Source organism: Hemiscyllium ocellatum, chromosome 22 (genome assembly GCF_020745735.1).
Source record: "Hemiscyllium ocellatum isolate sHemOce1 chromosome 22, sHemOce1.pat.X.cur, whole genome shotgun sequence".
Lineage (NCBI taxonomy): Eukaryota > Metazoa > Chordata > Chondrichthyes > Orectolobiformes > Hemiscylliidae > Hemiscyllium > Hemiscyllium ocellatum.
In genome coordinates, this window is record NC_083422.1 from 14,184,210 (window position 1) to 14,212,112 (window position 27,903).

At 40.3% G+C, this 27,903-nt stretch overlaps 1 protein-coding gene across 2 annotated transcripts in view; it reads left to right on the forward strand.

Moving 5' to 3' along the window:
- The first annotated feature begins 4,093 nt into the window (after nucleotides 1–4,093).
- The window catches only part of a1cf (apobec1 complementation factor), a 33,021-nt gene continuing 9,211 nt past the window's right edge, over nucleotides 4,094–27,903 (forward strand). Inside the window, exons 1-9 of one of the 2 annotated variants that reach the window (XM_060842337.1) lie at nucleotides 4,094–4,192; nucleotides 6,989–7,123; nucleotides 11,741–11,871; nucleotides 14,426–14,664; nucleotides 20,123–20,287; nucleotides 22,215–22,312; nucleotides 22,406–22,676; nucleotides 24,955–25,172; nucleotides 25,272–25,408. In XM_060842337.1, coding sequence (XP_060698320.1) covers nucleotides 4,094–4,192; nucleotides 6,989–7,123; nucleotides 11,741–11,871; nucleotides 14,426–14,664; nucleotides 20,123–20,287; nucleotides 22,215–22,312; nucleotides 22,406–22,676; nucleotides 24,955–25,172; nucleotides 25,272–25,408 — 1,493 coding nt within the window. The remainder of the gene's footprint in view (nucleotides 4,193–6,988; nucleotides 7,124–11,740; nucleotides 11,872–14,425; nucleotides 14,665–20,122; nucleotides 20,288–22,214; nucleotides 22,313–22,405; nucleotides 22,677–24,954; nucleotides 25,173–25,271; nucleotides 25,409–27,903) is intronic. The other variant, XM_060842338.1, reaches the window with a different exon arrangement.

The following is a 27,903-nucleotide window of genomic DNA, read 5'->3' on the forward strand; positions in this document are numbered from 1 at the left end:
TTCATCCAGCAATGTCAGCTGGGCAGGAGGAGGATTTGACCTGGGAAACATCGAACGATGACACAAAGTGGGACACAATGGACTTCAAGGTTATAAAATCTTGCAGAAAAGGCAATGCTGGAGGAGGTGGAAAGGTGTAGAAGTTCTCTATGACTGCACAGGGCAACAATGCTCTGTAGACACCCACTCAGAGTCTGATAACTATGGGAGTTAGTGCTGGGATTCAGGACCCCCCACCCAAAGACCTGGATACAGTGCAGTAAGAAGTTCAGTGAACTCAAAACAAGTGGTCAAGGTCAGCAAATGTAACTTTGAGTGGCATATCCTACCAACTGCAATAGCTTTACACACTGCTCAACTCCCCAGTTTGCCAACTACTATAACAACAATCTCTATCAATCATTACATTTATCTGATAGTGATATGTTGCAACTGATCCTAATACAGTATGCATGGCTTCAAGCAGTTGTCCATGCAACATTTAGATTTGGGTGATCTATTTTCTTTCCACTGAACGGCACCTCTAAATGTGATTATGTGGCTGTGCACTTTGTTTCTCACACACCAAAGCCTGTGTGGATTGCAACCACAACATCTCTGATTTACACGCTGATGATAGTTTGAGCATGCATGTGCTACTCTGCACTTCACAACCCCAGCTTTGTGGTTTTCTTCTTTCCTATATTGAAGAAATGCAACCTGACCAATGGTGGGGTAGGGAAGGGGCTATGGTAGTTTGGAATTGGCAAGAAAACAGTGATAATTTATAGCCTCTAGTTTAGATATTGATACTGCTCATAATTTAGGGATAACAGAGAGATGGAATCCGCACATGGTGAGACCCTCGGTACAGGTGGTCTGCAGTAAGGGCATGAAACAAGGGGGTACTTATAGGTTTCAATGTGCTGGACCCTTAGGCTGCACACATGTCCTGTTGCAGAGAACCCAGAGGAAGATTTGATTGGGCAACAGAAGAACTCTGCTGAGCTTGATACTTGCCTGCCTTGGGAATCTCACCAGAAAATCCGAGGTCAATGATGAACAGCACAAAGGGGTTTGACACAGTTTGGCATCGTACAGTGAGCAGAGTTTGAGTCCAACTCTTCCAGCATAGAAATGGGAGTCAACTCCATGTAGATATTTGTGGGCCAGGTCATAATGCTGGTATGATAACCAATGGCTCAGTTTTCATTGCAGTACAACAGCAATCACCCTGTATCACAGTGCTTCTGTGACGGCTCAGCCTGCTGTTATCATGGATATTGATTATACTGTGCAAAGGGGTTTGCAGAGTTTCACAGCAGTTCAATAATTTATCTGTCACTGGTCACCAGGATCACCGAAATGTCTCTCCAGGGGACTGGCAGTAGTTTTGTGGAGCTAGTTTTGCTGTCCTCTCTCAGGGAAACGACATTCACCCTTCCACTCCCACCCCTCTGACAGTGCCCTTGTGTTGTTTGAGAGTTCATTTTGTTTTTGTTGCTGCCATGGTGATTCATTCCCCTGCCAGGCCTTCTAGCTATAGATCTGCTCAAAGATGTCCTATAAAACCACCAGCGGTCACCATCAGTGAAAGTCAGTGCCTTCCAGCTACTTCTCTCAGCAAGATCTGCCATTGTATTCAGAACCTCAGTGACCTTCCTGACACACTGGTCCTCACACCCCTCCAACATTGCAGTTGTGGCTGCAGGAAATGACTGATTTCATTGAGAAGATCTTGACTGAAGTGAAACCATCTTCTATATTGTTCCTCACTGACATAAGAATCGGCTGCAGAAAATCCAAATGAATACAGCCTCCAGTAAGAAACCTCTCTCTCTATCTCCCCTCCCTCCTCTCCCCAAACCCTCTCTCTTATAGTAACTTGTCCTGCTCTATATAGCCTTTGTTCACACTCAAAGCCATGCTGTATTCCAAGCAGGATATATCCAACAGCCTTCCTTATATGACATTTGGTACAATTTGCTGCAGACATATAAGACATGCATTTGCAGCACTAAAGGCACTGATAGTATCTTCATAATGAGTCTAATGATCTCAATTTCTCATCCCTGGTGCTCCAGACCATGTGTTAGACCACCAACATCTGCCTGAAATCATTATGTACTGTGATGGACATCTCAACAGCACCAAACCTTTGGTCCCAGAATACAGTCAATAGTTTGTAGTTTAGTTGAGACTTTCCACATAATAGAAGTAGGAACCTGCAGCATGAACAGGTGTCTACACTTATTGAGTGCATTGTAATCATATGTTTCTGGCCTTTCCAATAATACATTTGCACTGTAATCATATATTTCTGGACTCCCCAATGATATTTTTAAAGAGTGAATAGGCCTGATGGTACAGACAGTAACTATAATTCCCTTTGTTCAGGGAATTCCTTGCTCATTGTAACTCACTTGGCTTGCTTTCAAAATCAGCATATGGCTAAAACCTAAAGTAACAGAGCAACCATATTCTAACATCAAACTATGGCCTTACACAAATGGCATGTCACATGATGTAGGCACAAGGGGTCCACTGTCAGCAGTGAAATGTCCTGCTGTCATTGCCCTTTGCAGTTACAGAGGAGCGCTATACTTTTCCACTCTCTTCAACAAAGTCCCTATCGTGAGATGGCATAACCTTGGCGCCTTAAAGTGAATATCTCCCCATTACAACTGTGACTCTGAAACGCAAAAGAATGAAATAAGTGACAATACCAACTGAACTCTGATGCGACTTTTTAATAAGCTAAACTCATGGAAAAGTAAGTTGGCTTTATTTCTGTCCGCAATGCCACATTGATGTGTTCTGCAATTGCCAACATCTGCTCCCTCTTGCTTTGCTTTGGTCCAACTGTGTCATTGCTGCCCTGTTAAAACTGCAAGCATTGTTTTTCAATTGTCACCTTAATCAAGGTGTTATGAATTTCACACTCCTTTTAATGGTCTGATGATCTTCTATTTCCCATTTCAATGATGTGGGCCCTTCCAAATCTAAGAATGTAATGGGACTTGCCAATGAGAGTACAGGCAGAGAGTGCACTGGGTGGCTTTCCAACTGCCTGATCGTTTTGCAATTTTCCAGGAAATGGCTTCAACCCAACAGAGGGCCTATAGTCCAATGAATGGCTACGTATAGAACACTTTCCACCCTGCCTTCAACTTTGGGGCCAGGAAAGGGTTTCAGGCATTTGGTGGTCAAGGTGGCAGCAATCCCAGCAGGTCATCCTGTTCATCCTGAAGGAGAGCAGCAATCCTTCATTACTTGCCTCTTTTTCATATCATGTCCCCTGTTCTCCAAGATCTGTTTCCATCTCCAGTCCCATCTCCATCAGTAGGCTCTTCATCTCCCCTCCCTGCCCTCCAAATTACATCCTTGACCAGTCCCCCTCATTTCCCCTGGGCCTTACCCCGTGAAACCCCACACTCCTGTTGTCCTGTGGACCCCAGCACAATGTGTCCGGGACCTTCTTCTGGTTTGAGTAGTAGCTGACACTCATGGTGGCACTGCTGGGTTGGGTGGCAGCACTATGAGGTGGCATGTATACTCAAGTGAGGGGCTTCACTTGCAGTCAATTAACGCTTCTTGAAATGTTATGTGTCGGTGGGGAGGGAGGGGTGCAGACAGCATCTATGGGTCTATATCCATGGAGGTGTTATTACCAAATTGAGCAGATAATTCAGGTGAAACGTCTTTAACCAGAGAGTGATCAACTTTGCTGCCGGGTAAATTAAAATGAATAATGTAAATGTAGATAAACACACAAGTGAAAATGGAATATAGGCTTGTGCAGTAATAGTGAGATGAAGCAGAGATGCAGGAGGTTTGCATGAATTAAGAAACTGCGCATGGAGCATTTGGGTTGAATGGCTTGTTTCTGTGCATTAAATTCAAAGTGATTATATGTAATTTTACATAATTCTGTGAGATGGGTGTTGTCTATCACTTACAGGTATAATTGCAGATTAATGGCATTTTCTTACAGAACTTTGAAACAACGAACCAAACTTTTTATGTAATTTTACTTAAATACGTTTTGAATTTGGATTTGATTGCAGTGAGCACCTCTAATTATCCTGATTTATTTTGCTGATAATCATTCACAATGGAATCAAATCAAAAAAACGGGGATGGATTGACCGGCACTCAAAAAGAAGCAACATTACGTGCATTGATTCACCGCACAGGATATAGCTTGGTGCAGGTAGGAGCTCACATCCACCAGGTCAGAAGAATTACAGTGATTGTTTTAAAACCAAACCGCTTCTCATCAGTGCCTAAAGACTCCACTATCCCACCATTCAATTCGGTCATGCCTGATCAGAACGTCAAATCCATTTGCCTGCCTGATTTTCATATCCCTACATACCAACAACTTAACAAAAAACTATGTATTTAAGTTCTGAAAGTTCCAGTTAGACCATAAGACATAGGAGCAGAAAAGGTCATTTGGCCAATCAAATCCATTCCATTATTCAATGAGTGTACTGGGAGTGGTCTGCTACTCTCTGTGTGGATAAAAAACACTTGCTGATTTCACTCTGAATGGTCTAGCTCAAATATAAAGATTATGTCCATATTAATGGAATAACCTACACCATTAAATATGAATATCTTATCATTTATAAATGTCATTGGTAGAATTGTGCTTAAAAAGAGTAAAATATGATGAAAATATTTTTATAAAAGAAGGTTTTTATCTTTGCTACTTTCATTTCAGTAGTTATCTGTCTTAGAAACAACTAAAACTAATATTCAGTCTATCATGCCTGTTGCAGCAAATAGTTTATTTTATTCCCACTTTACAGCTCTTGGTCTGTAGCTCTGTAGATTACAAGACTTTACTTTCATCCTCAATTCTTCTTAAGTATAATGTTTTAAAATGTACCTCATTACCCCTTTTCAACCTGAAATTTCAGGTACCCCTTACCATTGAGGTGAAGAAGAAGGTTCACCCCAATATCTTATTAATCCTTCTCCCCACCACTCCCTGGTTATTGACATCTCTGCTAAGGAAATAGAGCTTTCCTTTCCGTTCTATCTAGGCGCCACCTAATTATATGTGCCTTAATTAAATTTAATCCTAAACCTCCATTTCAACGAACACAGCTTATCCAATCTTATCTCATAGTTAACAATCGGCATTCACCATCTGTACTGATTCCTGATGAAGGGCTTTTGCCAAAAATGTCAATTTTCCTGCTCCTCGGATGCTGCCTGAACTGCTGCGCTTTTCTAGCACCACTCTAATCTAGACTCTGGTTTCCAGCATCTGTGGTCATTGTTTTTACCTACCATCTGTACAGTATAATTTCCGTACCTGCTGTAATGTGGTGACCAGAATTCCATGCAGAACTCTAACTGTCATCTAAATAGTGTTTTAAGAAATGTTCCAGCATAACTCACCAGCATTTTACATTCTGTGCTTCAGCTCATTAATAATGTATTCCTTCTACTTGCTTAACCACGTTGCCTACCACTTCATGGATCTGAGGACACGCATTCAAATGTTCCTCTGTTCATCAACGCTTCTCAGTCCTACCATTTATTATGTATTTCCTTGCCTTCTTAATCACATTGCTTTATACTTAAGTGACTAAACAGACCCATTGCTGCGTCCCTGTAATCATTTCTTTGATCAGCCACAAAAAAGTTTGATTTGCACCTAACCTGGACTAATCTTTCTTTAATCATCTTGTCGAATGCAATCATAATAAATCTGCTCTTAGTCCAAATCAGTGCAATACTTCTAAATCGTGGAAGTTAGCTTAGTAATTTATTTTGACAATAAGTCTGTGATATGGCTGGAATTATTTGTCATTACACCTAAAACTGCAATTGTTCAAATGGAAGTTTTGAATTGGAATGATGTTAAGCAGCTTCAGAGACAAAGGGTTGTTTCTGTTAAAATGCAAAGATTAAGCAAGATCAAGGATAATGTACACAATAGTTTTACATATTATGTTTTTGAAGTTTTTTATAGTCTATAAAAGTTCAATACAAGATTACAAATCAATTCATACATAGAGAAGTTTGATTCACCTTCAAACTGGACAATGATCACTTGCTAAAATGAACTGATGTGCAAAATCTTTGGATTTAACCATTTTTTCCCATTTGTTGTGTTAAGGAAATTCCTGGATTCACCCCCACAATAACTGACAATATTATACTGAGACGGGAGATTTGAGAGGAATTGAATTTGTACAGGAACAGCACAGAAAAGATAACATAACAGGGATCTGTTTTCATTTACCCTGATATTTTTCATTTTTATTTTGTTGTTCAATCCATTGAAGTAAAGCATCAATGTGTGAAGTTGTGAAGAGTCAACATTGCAATCAGTCATAAAGAATGGACTTTAAAGGAGAGTGAAAATTAGAGTATACGTTTAATTCTAATCATAGTTCATGAATGCTAGAATTCAAACAGCACTGTGTGTAAAGGCATTTTATCAGTGTCAGTAATTGATGTTTATTCAGGTATATTAACGGCTGCTCAACTTTTATTGCTGGCTTAAAATCCTTGATTTTTTTTTATTAGTATTTTTTAGTGTCAAATTGTAACATCAAAAAGCAGAAAATCTGAGGGGAAGAATTGGACTCCAAAATAATATATTCGTCACTCAATAACAATAAACCAAATTAGAACAAAACACAGATTTGATTTTGTCAGTCACAAATATATAAATAATACATTATTTTATGTGCCAACACTTTGAAATTAAGGCAGAGCTCTGCAGAGATCAGATGGAGGTGAATCATACAGGTTTGACACTTGGGGGATAAACGCTGTGTGAAACAAAATCTCTCTTCACATTATTTTATGACACCATGTGATTTTATTCCTTGTTACTGACTCAGTATTTTGTTCCATCTTCTGGGTGTAAATAACATCCAGTTTACCTGACTGAAGATGTCAACCGTCTAATATTTATTGAAGGGTTTTGTTATATTTTTAAAAAATGAACAGCAATTATCTGATCTCCTTTTCTTTGCAGGAAAATGGACAAAGAAAATATGGGGGACCCCCTCCAGGGTGGGAAGGCCCACCTCCTGAGAGGGGCTGTGAGATTTTCATTGGCAAATTGCCACGGGATCTTTACGAAGATGAACTTGTACCCGTCTTGGAAAATGTAATATTTTATGTCAGCTTTCTAACTTACTTTCTGTCTGTCTCATTAGAAACACATCAAGGCAATTAAAATCAGGCTACGACTATGTGTTACAGGCAGCTGGATTTCAAATAGTTTTCATCGATGGGTAGATATTTTCATGATTGGGTTTTATTATAAAATTAGGGCAGGAATTGCTTCCTTTCAGGTTATTGTTCAAGTTTCATTGCACAGATAAATTTTTGTTCCTTCCCCATGCCACCTGCTTTCAGTTTCCCAAGTGTCTACTAACTGTCCTTGAGTTAGTTATTAATTATCATTTGGCAACTGATTCCTTGTTGAAGTACAGATCAAATCACAAGTTCATAATGCTGAGGCAGTTTGTTTATGCACCAAGTTACTGCATCACTGGGCTATCAAAGAGTCATAGAGATGTATAACATGAACAGACGCTTCGGTCCAACCCGTCCATGCCGACCAGATATTCCAACCCAATCTAGTCCCACCTACTAGCACCCAGCCCATATCCCTCTAAACCGTTCCTATTCATAGACCCATCCAAATGCCTCTTAAATGTTGCAATTGTTCCAGTCTACACCACTTCCTCTGGTAGCTCATTCCATACACGTACCATCCTCTGCGTGAAAAAGTTGCCACTTGGGTCTCTTTTCCGGCGCTCCAGAGAAAACAGCCCCAGCCTGTTCAGCCTCTCCCTATAGCTCAAATCCTCCAACCTTGGCAACATCCTTGTAAATCTTTACTGAACCCTTTCAAGTTTCACAACATCTTTCCGATAGGAAGGAGACCAGAATTGCATGCAATATTCCAACAGTGGTCTAACCAATGTCCTGTACAGCCACAACATGACCTCCCAACTCCTGTACTCAGTACTCTGACCAATAAAGGAAAGCATACCAAACGCTTTCTTCACTATCCTATCTACCTGCGACTCCACTTTCAAGGAGCTATGAACCTGCATTCCAAGGTCTCTTTGTTCAGCAACACTCCCTCGGACCTTACCATTAAGTGGATAAGTCCTGCTAAGATTTGCTTTCCCGAAATGCAGCACCTCGCAGAAATGTGTTTTTGATAGTACGATTGAGGAACAGAACTTCGGCATCACCAACTTTATACCACAATTTCAGTACATCCTCTGAACATTTGAACTCAATCGATTTAGTACTTAAACTCTCTCCACTGCTGCCTCAGACATTTTGGACATGGTGGGTGACAAGTTAAATAAACAGATATCTGTAGATTTCCTATACATCCAATATGCAGTCTCATAATTTTGCCCAAATTTAATCTGCCACTGATGAACCCAGTGGGAATCTATATTGACATATTTTCTGGATTCTTCAGTTGCCTCCTTTGTGATAATCTTATTGCTGAAACATAAGATTGCAGGTCTGTGACAGGATTAGAGAGGTCCCAGGCAGACTCACAGAAATCCAACTCCATAGACAGTCAGCACTGTCACAATGAGCTAACTCCAATTACAAATAACATCCATTGCCTTTTGTTTAATCATTAACTTGATATTTGAAGGCCTTAGAGTTTATCACGCAAAGACTTTATCAGAGGTATCTTGTAAAATTATGATGCATTATGTTTTGGTATGGGAGTGTCTGTTCAGAGCTGTTCAGGCCTGATATTAAAATGTTTTTTCAAACAGTGTTTATTTACACTATTAACAAATCTGGCCTAAGCTTTTGTAGTTCCAAGCTTACTACAATAGGCACATCAACAGGCATCCACACTAGCTCATCTACTTCTCTGTTGAAGGCTAACCTTACACACCATAAGTTATCCCTTCCTATGAAACCTATTAAGATTGATTGATAAAGATCTACCCTTTTAATGGGTGTCTTTAATGATACTATTACCATACAAGGATTCTCACTTTTTTGTGCTGTTGATATTTTCCAATTATTTAGGTCAGGTTAATGGGTTTCAAATATGATATGAACAATCCTCACCATGTGGTATAGAGCTATCTATTCTATAGCTCACCATGGAGTCGGTTTAATGTCACCATGCTCCTTTACTGTAGAGATCAGCGCCTGTAGACCCGGGTTCAATTCCCGACTCAGGCGACTGACTGTGTGGAGTTTGCACGTTCTCCCCGTGTCTGCGTGGGTTTCCTCCGGGCGCTCCGGTTTCCTCCCACAGTCCAAAGATGTGCGGGTCAGGTGAATTGGCTAAGCTAAATTGCCTGTAGTGTTAGGTAAGGGGTAAACGTAGGGGTATGGGTGGGTTGCGCTTCGGCGGGTCGGTGTGGACTTGTTGGGCCGAAGGGCCTGTTTCCACACTGTAAGTCTAATCTAATCATTAGGGTCTGCTTGGCATGGTGTGGTAGTGGAGATCTATGTGCTGATCTGACAAGAAGGGGATATCATCTTAAACAAGATGGCATTATTGCACGGTAGCAACTGGGTACCCATTACCCTGACTGTTGCTGAGACTATCAGGTGGATAGGTCCATATGAAATTATCATATTTCACCTCAGTATTAAACCTACACCTTTGTACATCAGGTTGCTCTGTTACCTTTTTCAAAATGGAAACCAAACCTGGCTGTTTCTATTCTGTTGGTCACTCCCCTTGTTCATTGACAAACTCAAAGTAGTCACTGTTGGACACATCTTCTTCCTTGACTCCCTGAACCATGAGGTGGAAGCTTATCAACCTCTTGATTAATTTACGTTTGGCACCTTAAGACCTGTGCTGTTAATGAGGCTGAAGTTCAAGAGTGCATGAGAAGTATTAACATTTTTGTAGGAGTCATGCAGATGAGTGGCGGTTAAGCAACATTACGAAAAATAAACCAAAAAAAGCACAAAATTATGATATGAAAGCTGAAAATATTGGGAATATACAGCAAGTCAGTCAGCTTTAATGGAGAAAGTTAAAAACACCACTTTGGACTGAGTGATGCTTTTGACTTTGTACATTTTATCTATCATTATTATATCTAGTATACTCAATACAAAGAAATACTATGAATGGTTTTCATTTGAACTGTAGTAAAACATTTTTTCATCAGGAATCCATGCAACACTGAAGTTCAAAGCTAGATTTATGTGCTAAAGTATTACAGAAAGGCTAAACGATACAGCTTTCAAACTCAGAAACAAAGAATTATTACAGAGTTGAGTAGAATCAGTGATGATATATTCTCTTCCTTCAATGTGTTGTCAAACTAGAAAACTACTGTCAGTTAATACTTGTACAGCAAACCTTATTTTAACCGGCACCTTAGAACCAGCTCTCCTGATAAACTGGCAAAAGCTATATACCTGTACCTGAAATACCAGACATTTACTATATTATTGCAATGTCCGAGTAGTCATTTGAGGGTGCAAGTGTGAAAGCTATTTAAGGCAAAAGCACATTATTACACCTTGATTTATTCTGTAAGTAAAGTACAACAGTGATGTATATCTCCCTAAACTATGTTTCATTTACTTGCTGTGTGTTTTTACATTCATTATGTGGACCACTTGATTACCTGGAATATTTGATCAACCAGCACACTTCTAGTCCCATGGGTGCCAGTTCATAAAGAGTTTGCTATTTTGCCTGAAAATTAAAGTAAATTAACTATCCATAGATATTGATATTAGTAGCAGTAAAATACAGCATCCATTAACTGTAACTTTACTACTATTTTCTATTCTTGAGAAAACAAAAGCTATTTACAATAATGCTTACAAAAAAACTCTCACTTGTCATCAGTACTGACTAAAACCTCAACAGGTGTAATGTTGGTGGCAGCCAAAATGTTCTGCATTTTTCTAGCAAATACATGGACTGCTCATGCAATAATGGTCTACAGAGTCTGTAGACTGAAATATCCAACTTGCCATGATCGTCCATCTATTCGCCACAGTCATTGGGTTTAGGAAGACTGACATTGCCCAACACCGGTGACAGCCTGAGATGCGCGACTTCCACATAAAGAGAAGAGCATTTCTTGTCCTAATCATATATTAAACACTATCAGGTCACCAATTTCATTATTGCTTCGGACATTGCTGCACTAAAAATGGCTCCTCTGTTCACCTGGAAATGAGTAGTGGCCAACCTTTCAAATGTAAAATATAAAGAAAGAATTTTCATGAATGTAGCATTTATTCATGACCCAAAGCACTGTGGGTTCGGTTAGCCTACTTGCCTGGATGACTGGTTTGTGATGAAGAGAGATGCCAACATTGTGGGTTCCAATCCCACATTGGCTAAGGTTGCCATAAAAGACTCCCCTTTTCAACATCTCCCTTCACCTGAGGTATGGTGACCAACAGGTTCAACCCTCATTAGTCATCTCTCTTTAGATGAGAGAGCAGTTTTACTGCAACTTTATCTTTACTGTACACAATGAGTACCTCATCATGAATAGTCGCTTTTGCACTGTAGGAAACATGGCAGAACATTTGTTGACAGCTAGCTGCCACAAAATGCACTAAGTCAAATGGACAGATAATCTATTTTGGTCATGTTGGTTAAAGAATAAATAAACAGGTGCAAAAAGTTGAAACTTCTAATTTATATTGCTTGATTTGCTTATCTTGCTTGCATTAAGCACAACCATCCTGAATACAGGTGCTCATTTCACCATTTTCTTGCTTTCTCCTTCAGATTGGAAAAATATATGAATTACGGATGATGATGGACTTTAATGGCAATAATAGAGGATATGCCTTTGTATTGTTTACTAATAGACAAGATGCCAAGAATGCAATTAAACAACTTAATAATTATGAAATAAGGTTAGTTAATGATGGAGCCGAGATGTACAGGTCTGGTGTTGAGCAGTGCCTTGAATTTGAGACTTACATAACTCATACCAGCCATCAGTATGTTTACTCAAGCATTGGCAAATGTGTCATGATAAAAACATAACACAGATGAACTAACATTACAGGTTCTTGTATTACAGAAAGCTCACTATACCTTACATTGGCAAATGACATCCAATCAATTCATCAGCTCAAAGAAATCTGGCATTTCTAATCATAGTTATATGTAATGTATTAGCGTAATAGTACAAAAACTAATATTCAGTGACCCAGCCTGTAAAACTCATTCATGTATGGAGATGTGGGGAGTTGTATCAGGGTAATGATCCAGTACGATGTGGAAAACTCTAAAGTTCAGATTTCCCTGCGATTAAATTCATAACCCATGGCTTTTGCGACTGACAGTTCCCTGCCAGGAAGTCAGCATAATTGACAGAATTAGCATCAAAAGTGTGGAAAAGCACAGCAGGTCAGGCAGCATCCGAGGAGCAGGAGAGTCAACATTTCGGGCATAAGCCCTTCATCGGGAATTCCTGATGAATCGCTAATGCCTGAAACGTCCACTCTCCTGCTCCACAGATGCTGCCTGACCTGCTGTCCTTTTCCAGCACCATACCTTTTGACTTTGATCTCCAACATCTGCAGACCTCACTTTCTCCTTGACAGAATTAGCATCCAATTGTATGGGAACATTTCAGAGGAATTTGCAAGAAGCTGGGAGGGTGCTGCAATCCTCATCCCTGAGGTGTTTAATCATGAAGGATTTCCAATCTCTGAGGATGTGGGGATCTAATCCCAGTTGGGTGGAGGGTAGTCTGATTGTGGATAACCCATTGTGTCTGCAGGAAGCATTAACATTGCCTCCAGAGCTGTCCTAACCTCCCAATAGTTCCTCGGCTTCCTGAGGTCCAGAAAACCTGCCCAGTCTCTGTTACAACAGAAGAAGTAGATTAACTACATCCACATGTCAACCATATTAACATATTTAACTAATTTCCCTAGTGTAGGACCTACAGAAAAATTGAAAATCCATGGGTTGGAGCCAGTTTCTTAACACACAATTGCACAGTTTGTAAATTTCATCACAACATTCACACTCAATTCCCTCAGGAAGTTTTAAAAGTCACCAGATACCAGTATCAGTGCAAATATATCTCCAAACTCAAGAGCATTAGCAGACACCAACCAATACATGGGCTGGAGAAAGGTCGCACGATTGTGAACTAGTGTCAAGTTTATTAACAAAAGCAGTTTATAAACCAGAATCTAAATTCTCTTATTAGTTTTTGTATATGCTTGGAATTGAATTTGTTGAAGTGCAAGTTGTATACTCCTGTATTTTGCCTGTTGGCATTGCTGACTTACACCGTGCCTTAAAGAAAACCAAGTGACAAATGAGCGCTGTAACCAAAAGGTTAATTACCCAGTTCCTGCATTAAACCTCAGAAAATTGCAGAGGGAACAAATTAGCCTGTTGAAAATCATCCATTACTTCATGTCACTCTAAGAATTCACTACAAGTGCCTAAAGTGCAATGCAAATTTCTGTGGGTTTCCTCTCTCTGTAAAAGGAACATTTGTGAATATATTCACACCATGAACTAACCTGTAAGGAAAATGCAGAATGTAGATGAAATAACTCCACAGAGACTGGTATCCCATCACCAAGTCACCCTTTATGATTAGATTACCTACAGTGTGTAGATAGGACCTTCGGCCCAACAAGTCTACACCGACCCTCCGAAGAGAAACCCACACCCCTTTATTTACTCCTGACTAATCCACCTAACACTACAGGCAATTTAGCATGGCCAATTCACCTAACCTGCACATCTTTGGACTGTGGAAGGAAACCAGAACACCCAGAGGAAACCCACACAGACACAGGGAGAATGTGCAAACTCCACACAGACAGTTGCCCGAGGTGGGGATTGAACCCGGGTCCCTGGCTCTGTGAGGCAGCAGTGCTAACCACTGTGCCGCCCCTTATTTACACATGGAGAACCCTTAGCATTGATCCAACTCCCTCAGAGCCAGCTCTCACAGGGAACAGACCCCCCAACACTCCTGTTTATATCTTTCAGCCAGGGCTCCCTGATTGAGGAAGATTAACAGCCCTAATCAGGGCACCTATTTTCTATGAGGTCCACCTGGCTGACTTTGTTACAATCACTACAATAGAAGGGTGAAGAGGAGAAACGGTTTTCACTGGCAGGTGGATTGGCTCCTAGAGGACACAGATTTAGGCTAATCAATAAAAGAACCAAGGAGAAATGTGGAAAAGTTTTTTCCTTTTTGAAAGAAAATCCAACAGCATTTGTCAAAGCGAATGGAATATACATTTGAAAAGGAAAAAACAGCATGTGAGGAAAGAGCAAATTCGTGGAACTATTTGCATAATTATTTGAATGACCCAGGCGAGGGATGATGGAAAAAATGCCATCCTTCGGGAATGTAAGAGTCTATGAAGAATATTTATTTGATGATCAGCTGAAGTAAGCCCTCGGTGTTGTCTTTACCTGCAGAAATGGCCGCCTCTTGGGTGTGTGTGCAAGTGTGGACAATTGCCGGCTGTTTGTTGGTGGGATTCCTAAAACAAAGCGGAGGGATGAGATTCTGGCAGAGATGAAGAAGGTCACAGAAGGGGTGATGGATGTCATTGTGTACCCCAGCGCAGCAGACAAGACCAAAAATCGAGGATTTGCCTTTGTAGAATATGACAGTCATCGAGCTGCAGCAATGGCAAGGCGCAAACTGTTACCAGGTTGGAAACTTATTATGGTATATTTTGCAAGGAGTAACGGACAGATCAACCGAGATCTATCAAAAATCAACATTCTGCTTTTAATGTTAATGCACGTCCTCACTGTGAAATCTGTAACTGTCAAATATACAGATTTTGATCTTTTTTGACTAATAGAGTATAGAGATGTACAGTTCAAAACAGACCTTCAGTGCAACTATCTCTGCCGACCAGATATCTTAAATTAATCTAGTCCCTTTTGCCAGCATTTGGCCTATATCCCTCCGAACCCTTCCTATTTATTTGCCCATTCTGATGCCTTTTAAATGTTGTTGCTATACCAGCCTCTACCACTTCCTCTGGTAACTCATTCCATACAAGTACCACCTTCTGTGTGAAAAAGTTGCTGCTTAGGTCCCTTTTCCCTCTAACATTAAACCTATGCCCTCTAGTTTTGGAGTCCCCCAACCCAGGGAAAAATTCTTGTCTATTTATCCTATCCATGCCCTTCATGATTTTATAAACCTCTATAAGGTCAACTCTCAGTCTCTGACCCACCAGAGAAAACAGCCCCGGCCTATTCAGCCTCTCCCTATAGCTCAAACCCTCCAAACCTGACAACATCCTTGTAAATCTTTTCTGAAATCCTTTCAAGTTTTACAACATCCCTTCTATTACAAGGAGACTGAATTGCACACAATATTCAAAATGTGGCCTAACCAATGTACTGTACAGCCACAACATGACCACCCAACTCCTATATTCAATACATTGACCAATAAAGGAAAGCATACCAAACACCTTCTTCACTATCCTATCTACCTGTGACTCCACTTTCAAGGAACTATGAACCTGCACTCCAAGGTCTCTTTGTTCAGCAACACTCTCCAGGACCTTACCATTAAGTGTATAAGTCCTACCCTGATATGCCTTTCCAAAATGCAGCACCTCAAATTTATCTAAAATAAACCCCATCTGACACTCCTCAGCCCACATGTTCAAGATCCTATTGTAATCTGAGGTAACCTTCTTCGCTGTCCTCTAGCCTTCCAATTTGTGTCAGCTGCAAGCTCACTAACTATACATCCTATGTTCACATCCAAATCATTTTAAATAAACGACGAAAAGCATTGGACACAGCACCGATCCTTGTGACACACCACTGGTCACACACCTCCAGTCTGAAAAATAACCCTTCACCACCATCCTCTGTCTTCCACCTTCAAGCCACTTCTGTATCCAAATAGCTATTTCTCCCATTACTCATGAGATAACCTTGCTAACCAGTCTATCATGACAAACTTTGTCGAATGCCTTACTGAAGTCCACATAGATCATGTCCACCGTTCTGCTCCATCAATCCTCTTTGTTACTTCAGAAAAGTCAATCAAGTTTGTGAGACATGATTTCCCATGCACAAAACCATGTTGACTATCGCTAATCTGTCTTTGCCTTTCCAAATACATGTAAATCCTGTCCTTCAGGATTCCCTCCAACAACTTGCCCACCACTGACATCAGGCTCACCAGTGTACAGTACCTTGTAGTCAACATGATAACTGTGGGCCATTTTAAGAGTTCAAAATAGTATGAAAAGTCGTCATTCTCGTACCATCTTGTGGGAACTGCAGGCATCTGCTGTTGCCTTACCACTTCAAAGATAAAGTATAAAAATCAAAACATTTAATTGTTAAATGATCACAGTCAGATTAGCAATAGTTAACTGAAGAATTGAGGTAAAGCATCAAAAGTAAGGGAAAACCACTTAACTGCCCAAAGCTCAGCATGTCAGAAAACTGTTCAGAATAGAAAGAATGGCAGAAGATGAATAAAAGGTTAATCAGAAGAAGAAATTACACTATGAGAGGAAGCTAGCTAGAAATGTACAGCAAAAGTTTTCCAAGGTGATAAAAACAAAAGATCAAGTAAAGAGTGACAGTGGGGAGTTAAAATATATAACAAGGAAATGTACAAATATTTTGCTTCTGTCTTCACTATAGAGGATTCAAAAAAGTTCCAGTAATAACTGAAAACTAGGAGGTAGAATGGAGATAGGAACTCACCAAAGTCATAATCATCAGGGAAGTGGTACTGAGCAAACTGCTGGAGATGTGGGCTAGCAGGTCTCTGGGTCCAGAGTGACTTCATCCTAGCGAATTCCATGAGGTTGCTATAAGATAGTAGATATGCTGTTGTTAATGTTCCGAATTCACTACATTCAGGCATGGTACCATCAGATTGGAAAATAGCAGAGATAACCCTTTCGTTCAAGAACGGACAGAACCAGAAAAAAGAAAATAATAGACCAATTGGCTTGATGTCTGTCACAGGGAAGCATTTGAATTAATCATTAAAGAAATTAACACTGCACACATCAAGAAATTTAAAGTAACCGGGAAGAGTCAGCAAGGTTTTGTCGAAGGTTTAACCAATTTATTGTAGTTCTTGGAAGGATTTACATGTACTGTGAATAAAGGGAAGCCTGTCGATGTACTGTTTCCAGGTTGCTGTAAGGTGTTTGACAAGGTGCCATAATCAAAGGTTATTATGGAAAATAGAAGCATATTGTATCATGGGTTACGTATTAGCATGGACAAAAAATTGACTGGCTGCCAGAAAACAGTGTATGCAGAAAAAGGTGTTTGTGTAATTGACAGAAAATGTCAAGTGAAGTCCCAGAGGGGTTAGTGCTGGGTCCTTAACTTAATTGCAATTGGCATCAATGACGTAGATGAGGACAGTGAAGAAATGGCAGCTGTATAAGTAAAAGGCATGCTGAACAGGATCCATAAAGATTTTGCACACCGATCTCGATGAGGTCAATGAAAGGGCGAAATCTGGCAGATAGAGTGAGGAAATATGAAGTTGTTAGAGGAAGACTGAAAAAGCAGTGTATTGCTTAAACAGTGAATGACTGGAGAGTTCTGAGATGCAGAGGGATTAAGGTATCCTGGTGCATGGATCACAAAACGTTTGTGTATAGCTATAGCACATAATCGCAAGGCAAATGGAATGCTGTCCATCATTACTAGATGTATTGAACATAATGGTAAGGGTTTTGTGTTTCAAGGTGAGAACACATCACAAATAATATGAACAGTTTAAATCCATTGGAGGCTATTCAATGATGGTTTACTCAATTGATACTGTTAATGATGGCGGTGGTTGGACAAACGGGGCTTGTTCCCCCTGGAGTTTAGAGGAGTGAGACGTGCCTTCATTAAAGTATATACGAACCTGAATATTGTTAGCAATGTGGATGTGGAAGGATATCTTCTCTTGTGGGTCAGTCCAAACGTAAGGAGTACTGTTTCAAAATTAGGGTCACCCTTTCAAAACAGAAATGAGGGAAAAAAAAGGATTGTGTCTCTCTCAGAAGGTGGCAAAGGCAGGATCATCAAATAGTTTTAAGTCAGAAATTGATAGATTCTTGTTAGGGAAGGGAATTTAAGGTCGATAGGAACATGGAATTTGAAACACAAACAAATCAGCCATGATCTTATTAAATGGTGGTGCGGGCTTAAGATGCTGAATGGACTACTTCAGCTCCTATTTTGTACAGTTGGAAAAATATAATCTGCTTCACCAAAGAAATTCCTAAAGCGAAGTCTCCAATCCCTGATTGAAACATACTGCTCATTTGATTCTTCCCAGTGAGTTGCAATATTTAGCAAATGCTCAAGAGCCAACCCAATCTTTCCCAACCTTTAGAAACCATTCTGTGCTATGTTCCAACCTGTATAAGGTGCAAAGTCGCACAGAGACACTAACATACCAGCAGGGTTTAATCTTGGCATGTCATTCAGCTTCCAGCAGTATGTGTGAAATTATTTCACTTGAGGACCTGCAGCCCCCAACCAGTTTCCAACCTAGAATTCCTCCATAGTCTTACTCAAACACTGAGAAAGGGTAGAAATTGGTTATGCACTGGTTCTCTCTGCCAGGCTGAGCAAAAACCAAACCTGCATTTATTTATTTGCGAATGGGACACCTCTAATGGGTCAGTACTTTCGGGTTTTAGGAAGTGAGGGCAGTCGCAATACAAACAGGGACCAACAGATTGCAATGCAAAATTGAATGGTTTTCATGTAGGTTTGTGAAATTCTCCCTCTTAAATGAATTCATTTTAAAGCCTTGTCCAACAGTTGTGTGTTTATATAGAAACCACCAACTATTACCTAGTTCATCCTTGCCTCTCAGTTTATCAAAGGCCTGATCATGTAATTCACCTTTTTTTGAGTTAATATAAGTTGACTTCTACAAATTTCTCTCAAAATCTTTAACCATGCAATTACCAATGTTACTCTTCTCTGATCTGTCTTCAGTGTTCTAACATCCTTGAGAAAGCATAGCACCTCTACAGAATCAGCTCACCAAGGGCCTACACAAGATTAGATTTTTGTTAAAAGCACTTATACTAACACAGACCCACAATTGAATTAAGGCTTGACTCCATGCTGCCTGGGAGTGGGTTTGGTGAGTGAGCATGTCCAAGTCTTCTCTCCTAGCAACTGATTTGTAAACACTTAGAGGTTGCAATCAGTAGCGACCTCATATTTATAAATCAAGATATCTTCAGGAGGTAAAATTTGACTCAGTGCTGATTCTAGACTTCCTATGCTGCCTGGATGTTGGCTACTGCTATAATGCAAACAGACCTAGAGTTAAATGCCACCAAGATCTCGAGAGATGCCTCTTCTTTCTGAGGGGCAGATCTTACTGGAATAAGATCATCTTGATAAAAGGAGCTGATATGTCTTGGAAAATGGCCTGGTTCCAGCATCTAGTTTCATCAGTCAGACAATGGTGCTTGAAAAGCTTAGAAAATTATACAATCTCAGAGCACTGCACAAGGACAGTCACCACATCATACCTAGAGTAATAGAGTCACAGAGATGTACAGCAAGGAAACAAACCCTTTGGTCCAACTCATCCATGCCAACTAGATATCCCAGCCCAATCTTGTCCTACCTGCCAGCACCCTCCTGTGCTAAATCTTTGTAGATTTATGTCATCCATAACTATCAGCCACTGCACATGCCTGATAACCCTGCATTTGGTGTCAGTCTTGCACTAGAGGGCACACTTTTCCACAGCAGGTCCATCAGGCTGAGGTGTCATTAATATGTCTAATGCTTGTATTAATTTTTAGTCAATCTTAATTCATTTCAATTGTTTAGAGGCCTGTTATTTTAGAGTCCACTAAAACTTTTCACAGCCACAATACACGATAATTTGAAGAAGCCGATTTGTACTTGACATGTGTGGGCAATTCTAGGTTGCTATGCAAATGCACAGTTTGGAAGCGATGTTGGATATGTCTATAATAACCAAGGCTGACTATCTTCAAATACTGGATGATACAATACAAACTTGCAACTGGAAACTTACCACTGTTCCACCCCTTAGAGCTGGTGCCTCTGAATGTACGACTTTATGAAGAAACTTGTTACTGACGAGTTGCTGTCTTTCCAATGCAGGAAGGATTCAATTATGGGGGCACCCAATAGCAGTGGACTGGGCTGAACCAGAGGTTGAAGTTGATGAGGAAACAATGTCATCAGTTAAAATTTTATATGTACGTAATCTTATGCTACCAACCAGTGAAGAAGCAATTGAGAAAGAATTTAATAGCATCAAACCAGGTAAGATCAGTATAAGCCAAGCATGCAGATTGTGTGAATTGGAACGAATTTGGACTCATTCCAAAATTCTAGAATTTTCCGTTCAGTTTGTAAAATGACTGAATTAAATTCGATGCAGCAACCTTTATTCACTATTATCAATTTAGCACAAGCTTATATTTAATAATATTTTAAAATTGAAAAATCTAGAATCTTTGATAATCTAAATTCTCAAATTTTTTAGTCATTGTAATGTAATGACTGGAGGAGCATGGAAATAGGGTTCAACCCTTTCAGCTCCTTGTGATTGTTCCATTCATCCATTAGCTCACAGCCAATCTGGTTCATAACACCATCTATCTGTCTTTGTTCCATCATCCCTAATATTATGCCTAACCAATCTCAATCAATCTCAATCTTGATATTTTCAACTGGCGTCTCCTCAACAGCTCACTGGAGACAGAATACAAAATTTCCACTAGGAGAAAGTGAGGACTGCTGATGCTGGATTTCAGAGTCAGCAAGTGTGGTACTGGAAGGGCTTTTGCCCGAAAGTTCGATTGCCCTGCTTCTCGTATGCTGCCTGACCTGCTTTCCTAGTGCCATGCCTTTCAACAAAATTTCCACTACGCATTTGTGTTCAAAGATGAGCTTTCCGATATTACTCCTGAACAATCTTGCTCTAATTTTAAGATTCTGTCCCCTTATTCTAAATTTACCCACTAGAGAAAAGCCTATATTTTTTAAAAATTCACTTGTTGGACGTGGGTATTGTTGGCTGGCCAGTGTTTTTATTGCCTACCCCTTTCACCAGCTTTGACCATCTTAGACACCCTAATTCAATCACCCTTAATCTCCTGTGTTCAGTGATTAGCTTCTGCAGCAACTTGTCCAGCCCCCTGCAGTAACACCTTCCAACCCTGCAATCGCAATAGGGTGGTGGTTGCAAGGACATAGGAGCTCCATTCCCTGCAAGTTCACCTCTCAGTCACACGATAGTCTGCCTTGGAACTCCTTTGTCATTCATTCACTGACACTGGGTCAAAATCCTGGAACCCTCTCCTGAACAGGAAGTAGCTATACCAGCTACGATGCAGCCCCTGAAGAGATGGCACATCACACCTTGACAGTGGTGGGCAATAAGTGCTGGCCTTGACAATGATGATCACAAACCAATATTGAAGAAAAGAAATTAAAGGGGATGTCTATGCAACAGGTCCTCATGGTTTAACACTTTCTGTCTCAGGGTCATTCTGGGAGACTGCAGTACACCCATTCACACAATTCCAGTCCTCCTGAGGCGTATGCACAGAGCTGAGTAAGACGCTAGTAAGATCTAATGAGTGCTGTTTACATCTAGAATTTCTACCCCTCTGTATTAGCCAGAGCCCTCCAGAGATAAAGATAAATATTCCTTTAGCCTTTTTTAAAAAAAAGGTCATATTCAGAATTAATTTACCTTGATGTGACCCGGGAGATTGCATGGCTGCTGACTGGGGCTGATATTGTGGGTCCAAAATGCGCAGTCATGTTGCTTAGTTACAACATGACTGAGCAGGGCAAACTGCACAGAGCAGATGGAAGACAGACTTTTGCTGTTCGTTCCTTTCAGTTATTTGTATTAATGGTTGAGAGATAATTTTTTTTGTTTTCCACATTTGTTTGATCGTCAAGTGATTTTAAGTCGCAGTGTTTTAAATTGGTGTGAATGTATCCTCAAGCGTAACATTGTTATGGATTTGCTAACATTGTGCAATTTAGCAGGTTCACGTCTTCTCCAATATATATTGTGCTCAGAACAGGAATGCAATTTGATACCATTGCATTTGTGACAGAATTGATTAAACGCAAATGATCAGAGAATTTAATGATGACTAGGATTTCAAATACTGGAGGATGATGTGGGTATTTCAGTGCTCATGAACTTGGATCAATGTGTTGCTTTCAGGCACAGTTGAAAGAGTCAAGAAAATCCGAGATTATGCATTTGTTCATTTTGTCACCCGAGAAGACGCAATTAACGCCATGCACAGGATGAATGGAAAGGTATTATTGGAATTTCTATTAACCGAGGTGAACCATGAGTAATGCACTGGAAGATATTGATGATAATTCATAATTTCTGTGTACTCTCTGAAGGTGTTGGATGGCTCTCCAATTGAAGTCACTCTGGCAAAGCCTGTGGATAAGGACAGTTATGTGCGTTACACCCGAGGGACAGGAGGCCGAGGGGCATTGCTGCAAGGAGAATATACCTACACCTTAGGACAGGTATATGATCCTGCAGCTGCCTACCTTGGGGCTCCTGTCTTCTATGCACCCCAGGCCTACACTGCTATTCCCCATCTGCGGTTCCCAAACAAGGGGCATCTCAGTGCAAGGGGGATGATACGGGCTCCCTCGGTGAGAGGTAATTCCATCTTTCTGCAATAACAACAAATCAGAAATACTACAACAGTATTGATTTGTCAGAAGCTGGTGCCTTGATAAGTCACTAATTGCTTTGAAGACAGGCATCTGAATGCAATCTTAAGATCAGTGAAATAAAATGGGTTCAAGGATTGGTGAAAGAGCTTGAAGATTCTGATTAGGATGTCACATTAGTCTAACAGACCGGAGGCATTGTTGCTATTTCCTATTGATCAAGAGCAAAGCAGAAGGAACGCATAAATATTTCCAGTTCTGTTATTCGGAAAGTTCAAGTTCTAACAAAAGTCTTTCTAACAATCAATCGATGCAATTGATGTTTAGGAAAATTTAACACACCAAATGTTAACATTACTGAGATTAATGTCTCAATTAATATCTTAACTCTTGGCCCACAATGCTAAATCCTTTTAGTTGTTGGTAGACTGGTGTAGAAAGGACTGTCATCAGAATGGTTTGTAGAAATGTCAGACTTACAACTGAGGTTGGAAATGGGTGAGGAATAAAGAGTACACATTAGTTTGGTGATACCATTATTGGTAAAATGCCTTTAGGCTGTAAATATTGAGGGTAAGGTCTTCATCTACAGGATGATGACATATTCAGTAAACTGCAGTTCATATCTACAAGCTTGAACACCCCCAGTTGTTACAGAGGCACTGCTGTGTCAGCAGGCTGTCTCGATTGCCCCTGTACAGTGCAGAACTGTGGCCACATTTTGTTTTTAAACTTTAAACATTCTTCATCCTTTATCCTGGGTCCCCTCTCATTCTCCAATCTGCGTCAGCAGTATCTACCTGTCACGGTTGAGCTGACAATGCCGCTAGTGGTGGAGAGTTTTCTATTGGGCACATGAACCCTGGGAGCCTACCCACACAGCCCTTACTTTGACAGGACTCCCAGAATCAACCAATTAATTGTCTGCCACCTCCAAGATGTACCTTGTGGTCTCACTGCTGGCATTTGTGGGATCCTGACCTGCACCTTAACCAACAGCATGATCAGGCTTGGAAATAGAATCCAGCCGACTGCGAGTGTGTGACCATAGGACTACATTCTCCAAATAACACTATTCATTTGTCTACCAGTCGGTATTCAACCATTCCGTTCATAAAGAAAATAAACATTTGAATTGCAGTAATTTTCCAATATTATGTTCAATTAGGAGGCAGCTCTCTTAACTTATCTGCACCAAGAGCAATCATTTCTTCTGTCATATTTCAATTATGGGATGTACTTCTGTGTTAGAGAGGACAATGATGCAAAGGGAAGTGAGTGGGTGGTGTCTGCAAAAGGTTCAGTTGTTGCAGTAAAATTGCTTGAAGCATTTTAATTTTTACAGCTTTGATGTGCAAACTTACCAATCTTGCTTTAAAAGTAAAAGATCACATGCATGTGATCCTGACTTGCAACAATATAGTTTGAATTATTTGCACATCACCAAAACAATAGAGAGTGGAACAATTTGCCATTTGGGCAATCAACATAGCTTTTACATATCATGCCTTTTAGTCAAAAAAAGCTTTTTTCCTCGTTACATTCTGCTGAAATAATTGTAGTGTCTTACTAAGGAACCAGCTTGACAAATGACTGTAATATTAAAGGAAAAGTTCTGTGGTTAAATGTTCAAAGCATGTCAAACTTGGGGTTCAGATGGTTTTCAATCAATAATTATAGCTGTTTGATTTCCTTATTCATAACTTAAAAATTAAAATCAGATCTCCATGAAGGGTTACAAATTCAATCCAAAGGCCTCTTATTTTGAATTGAAATGTTTGGCCACTAAGCATTTTGTATTCAATACAGAAATAACAAAACAGAATCAGTTTGAATCCATGCATGTTTAAAATAATGCTCAACCTCAAACATAAGGAATATTTTAAAAGACGAGCTCAACAGAAAAGAATCGGCAATATTTTTTGCACAGAGTCTATGTGCCAAAAATTCCTCCTGAGGCATAAAAAACACGCCCTGGGATCTTTTCCCCTACACGTTTTGTTCATTCATTTGCAAGGTACGGCTGATAAGTTCATCTTAGAACCTCTTCCATGGACTACAATCAAGCAAGATGTTTTTACCAATGTCATGCCTTGTTAAGTTTCATATCACCACATGATTCACCAAAGTTTGCGGTATCCATTTCTTTAGTCATGACTATCATCTTTCAACAAGCTTGATGATTGAGGTTTAGCCTTTTCATTTAAAAACGAGAATCAAATTGATTTCTGGTGATTCAGTTTGATGCCTTCTTGCATTCCTAGAAATTTACATGAATGTACCTGTAGGGGCTGCAGGAGTTAGAGGGCTAGGAGGACGAGGTTATTTGGCTTATACGGGTGTTGGGCGTGGTTATGCAGGTTACCACGTGAAGGCAGACAGAAGGCAAGAGGAGAAACTTTACGACCTCTTGCCTGGAATGGAGCTCACTCCAACCAACCCAGTGACCCTGAAACCACAAGGAATAAAGCACCCATCTCAGGTACGAACATCAATGAATTCATCCAAAAGGTTTCCAAACTTCGCCAATGTCGTTCAGTGAAACTAACAAGGAGACAAAATAAATTGTGTCTTAATGCAGGTCTTAGAAGATATCTGCCAAAAAAACAGCTGGGGACAGCCTGTTTACCAACTTCACTCAGCAATTGGACCTGACCAGCGACAACTCTTTGTATATAAGATCACTATTCCTGCTCTTGCTAATCAGTATGCAAACATGTACGTAATAGCATTTAATTTTGCAACATATTTTTACAGCTTACGTTTCACACTGCAAGTCTAATCTAAAAATCTAATTGGGGGGATCTGAATGTAACTTTATTGTAAAGGGAGGAAAATGCTTCATGGGTCTTTAACAGAAAGAGCATAATAGTGGGATAATCTCTTTTTACTGACACTGGTTGGCTAGGGCACTGGGGGGTTCCCCTGTTCGTTACACAACAGCGCAATGGGATCTTTCACGTCAGAGTTGGTCTCTCTGATGGTCCAGTGTTTCAGTCTAGATAGTGTGCTCTTATTCTCTGCCGTGGGATTTCAACTCACAGCCTTTCAATTCATGGATGAAGAGTTAGCCCCTAAATCATAGCTGATGCCATGGTTGCTAGGGCTTTAAGTACAAAGTTTCATATAGCTCCACATTGCAGGCAGTGTAACTCCAGGGCAGTGCTGGATGCCATTTGCAAGTTCTCCAGGAAGTCAATTGGATGATTCAAAATTTACGACTAGAACCCTACACTTCAGTAACACCCCTACTTGGCACTACCCCCATCCAAACAAAAGAGCTCGTTGCTCAGCATGGAGCACAGAAGTATGTTAGATAGAAATGTGTGCCATGCCCATCACCCATCCACCCCCATTGGAATTTTACCACTGGCAAGATAGGTACTGGGCAACCCACTTGCCCTTAAGTCCATTGACGATTCTAGTGGACAATATATGGCCATTTAGGGCCTGCACCCACTACCACTGGAATTTTATTGCTACTGTGTATCCCCAAGTTACATATTGAGGCAGTCAGGTACATCCTGGTGGTTTGACAGTGCTCCCAGAAAGCCTCCCTCCCCACCAATTCAGGATGCCTTGGCCTTTGGCGAGCCTTCCTTTCCCTACCAGAATGGGCGGTCGCTATTTGATCAACGCACCTCCCTCTCGCAACCTTCCATTCACAGCCCACAATCCCTCTCTTGCTTGGAGCCTGACTGACTGCTCCTGCTGAGCATGACCACCACTGTACTGCCACATTAACATGCTTCTCCAGCCTCCATAGCAACTCCAGGTCAGGGAGTGTCTACGGTTCTATTAGTGGCCACCAGAGGCACAACTGAGTCTGACAAGCTGGCTACTCTCTGATTGGCCACTTAGAGGTAATACAGCTATCTTCAAGGTGGCAGAAAGTGTGACCCTAAAAATCTGATGACTGTAAAACCCACTTACAGATTCCATTTCCTGTAGAAGTGGATTCAGTGCAGCTGTGGTAAATCCCAACGTATACTTCTGATCGTCTGAATAGAATGTTCCCTTAGCTGTTCCTTAAATAACGAGATGCTTTTTCCTTAAAATAAACATGTCCTGAATATTGTTCTGAAGAAGTCATACAAGACTCAAAAAATTACCTCTCTTTCTTTCTCCACAGATGCTGCTAGACCTGCTGAGTTTCTCCAGCACTCTGTGTCTGTGTTTTGTATTGTGCATCAGGTGCAATGATTTCAATCTGAATTGAAATGTTCTTTCTTGATGCAGTTAAATTGAAGATCTTTTTACACAGTGTATTATTTATTTCATTGTGGGCACGACAGAACAGCTGTTCCTGACAAACGTGCTGACAAAAATTCTTTGATATTCAAGTCAAATCATTTTCAAAAATTTCAAAACCAACGACAGCTTGCATAAAACACTTAACAGAACAAACATAACTAAGTCCTCAGCTCCCAACACTCTGTAGCCTCACTGCTGCCACCTTCATATAAAAGCTGGGAGTGCAAGGTAAATCTTAATCATTTTTAAAGGAATAGCTCAGAAGGAAATGATGTAGAAGGAAGATTTAATTTTAGTATTTTCATCCTTTATGAATTTTCAAGCATTGCTTAGAAGCTGCTTTGAATTTTCTCAAGTCATTTCCATTAATCCACAATCAACAGACACTTTAAAATAGCACTTGAGGTAAGGCACCAATTTCAAACTAACAGATTAGCAGATTTTCCCTTTCTGATTTCCTAACCTAATAGATATCTGGATTTATATGGGAGAAACTGAGAGATCAGTACTATAACTTAAATCTATTAAAGTAATTTCATTTTCTACAGAAAGTTTCTAACCAGTACTACAGCTACATGAATAAATGTAATATGGAAATTACAGTCTTTAAGTGTATAACAAGCTTTTTGTGGGATGTGGGTGTTGCTGGCTGGCCAGTATTTATTCTCCATCACTAGTTGTCCTTGAGAAGATGATAGTGAGCTGCCTCCACCTGCTTGTGGAGTCCAGCCACAATCCTATTAGGGAGAGAACTCTAGCGATAATGAAGGAGTGGTGATATATTTCCCAGTCAGGATGGTAAGTGAATTGGAATGGAACTTGTAGGGGGCAGTTTTTCCATATATCTGTTGCTGTTCTCCTTCTAGATGGAAGTGATCATGGGTTTGGAAGGTGCTGTCTAAGGATCTTTAGTGAATTTCTGCATCTTGTAGGTAGTACACACTGTTGCTACTGAGCAT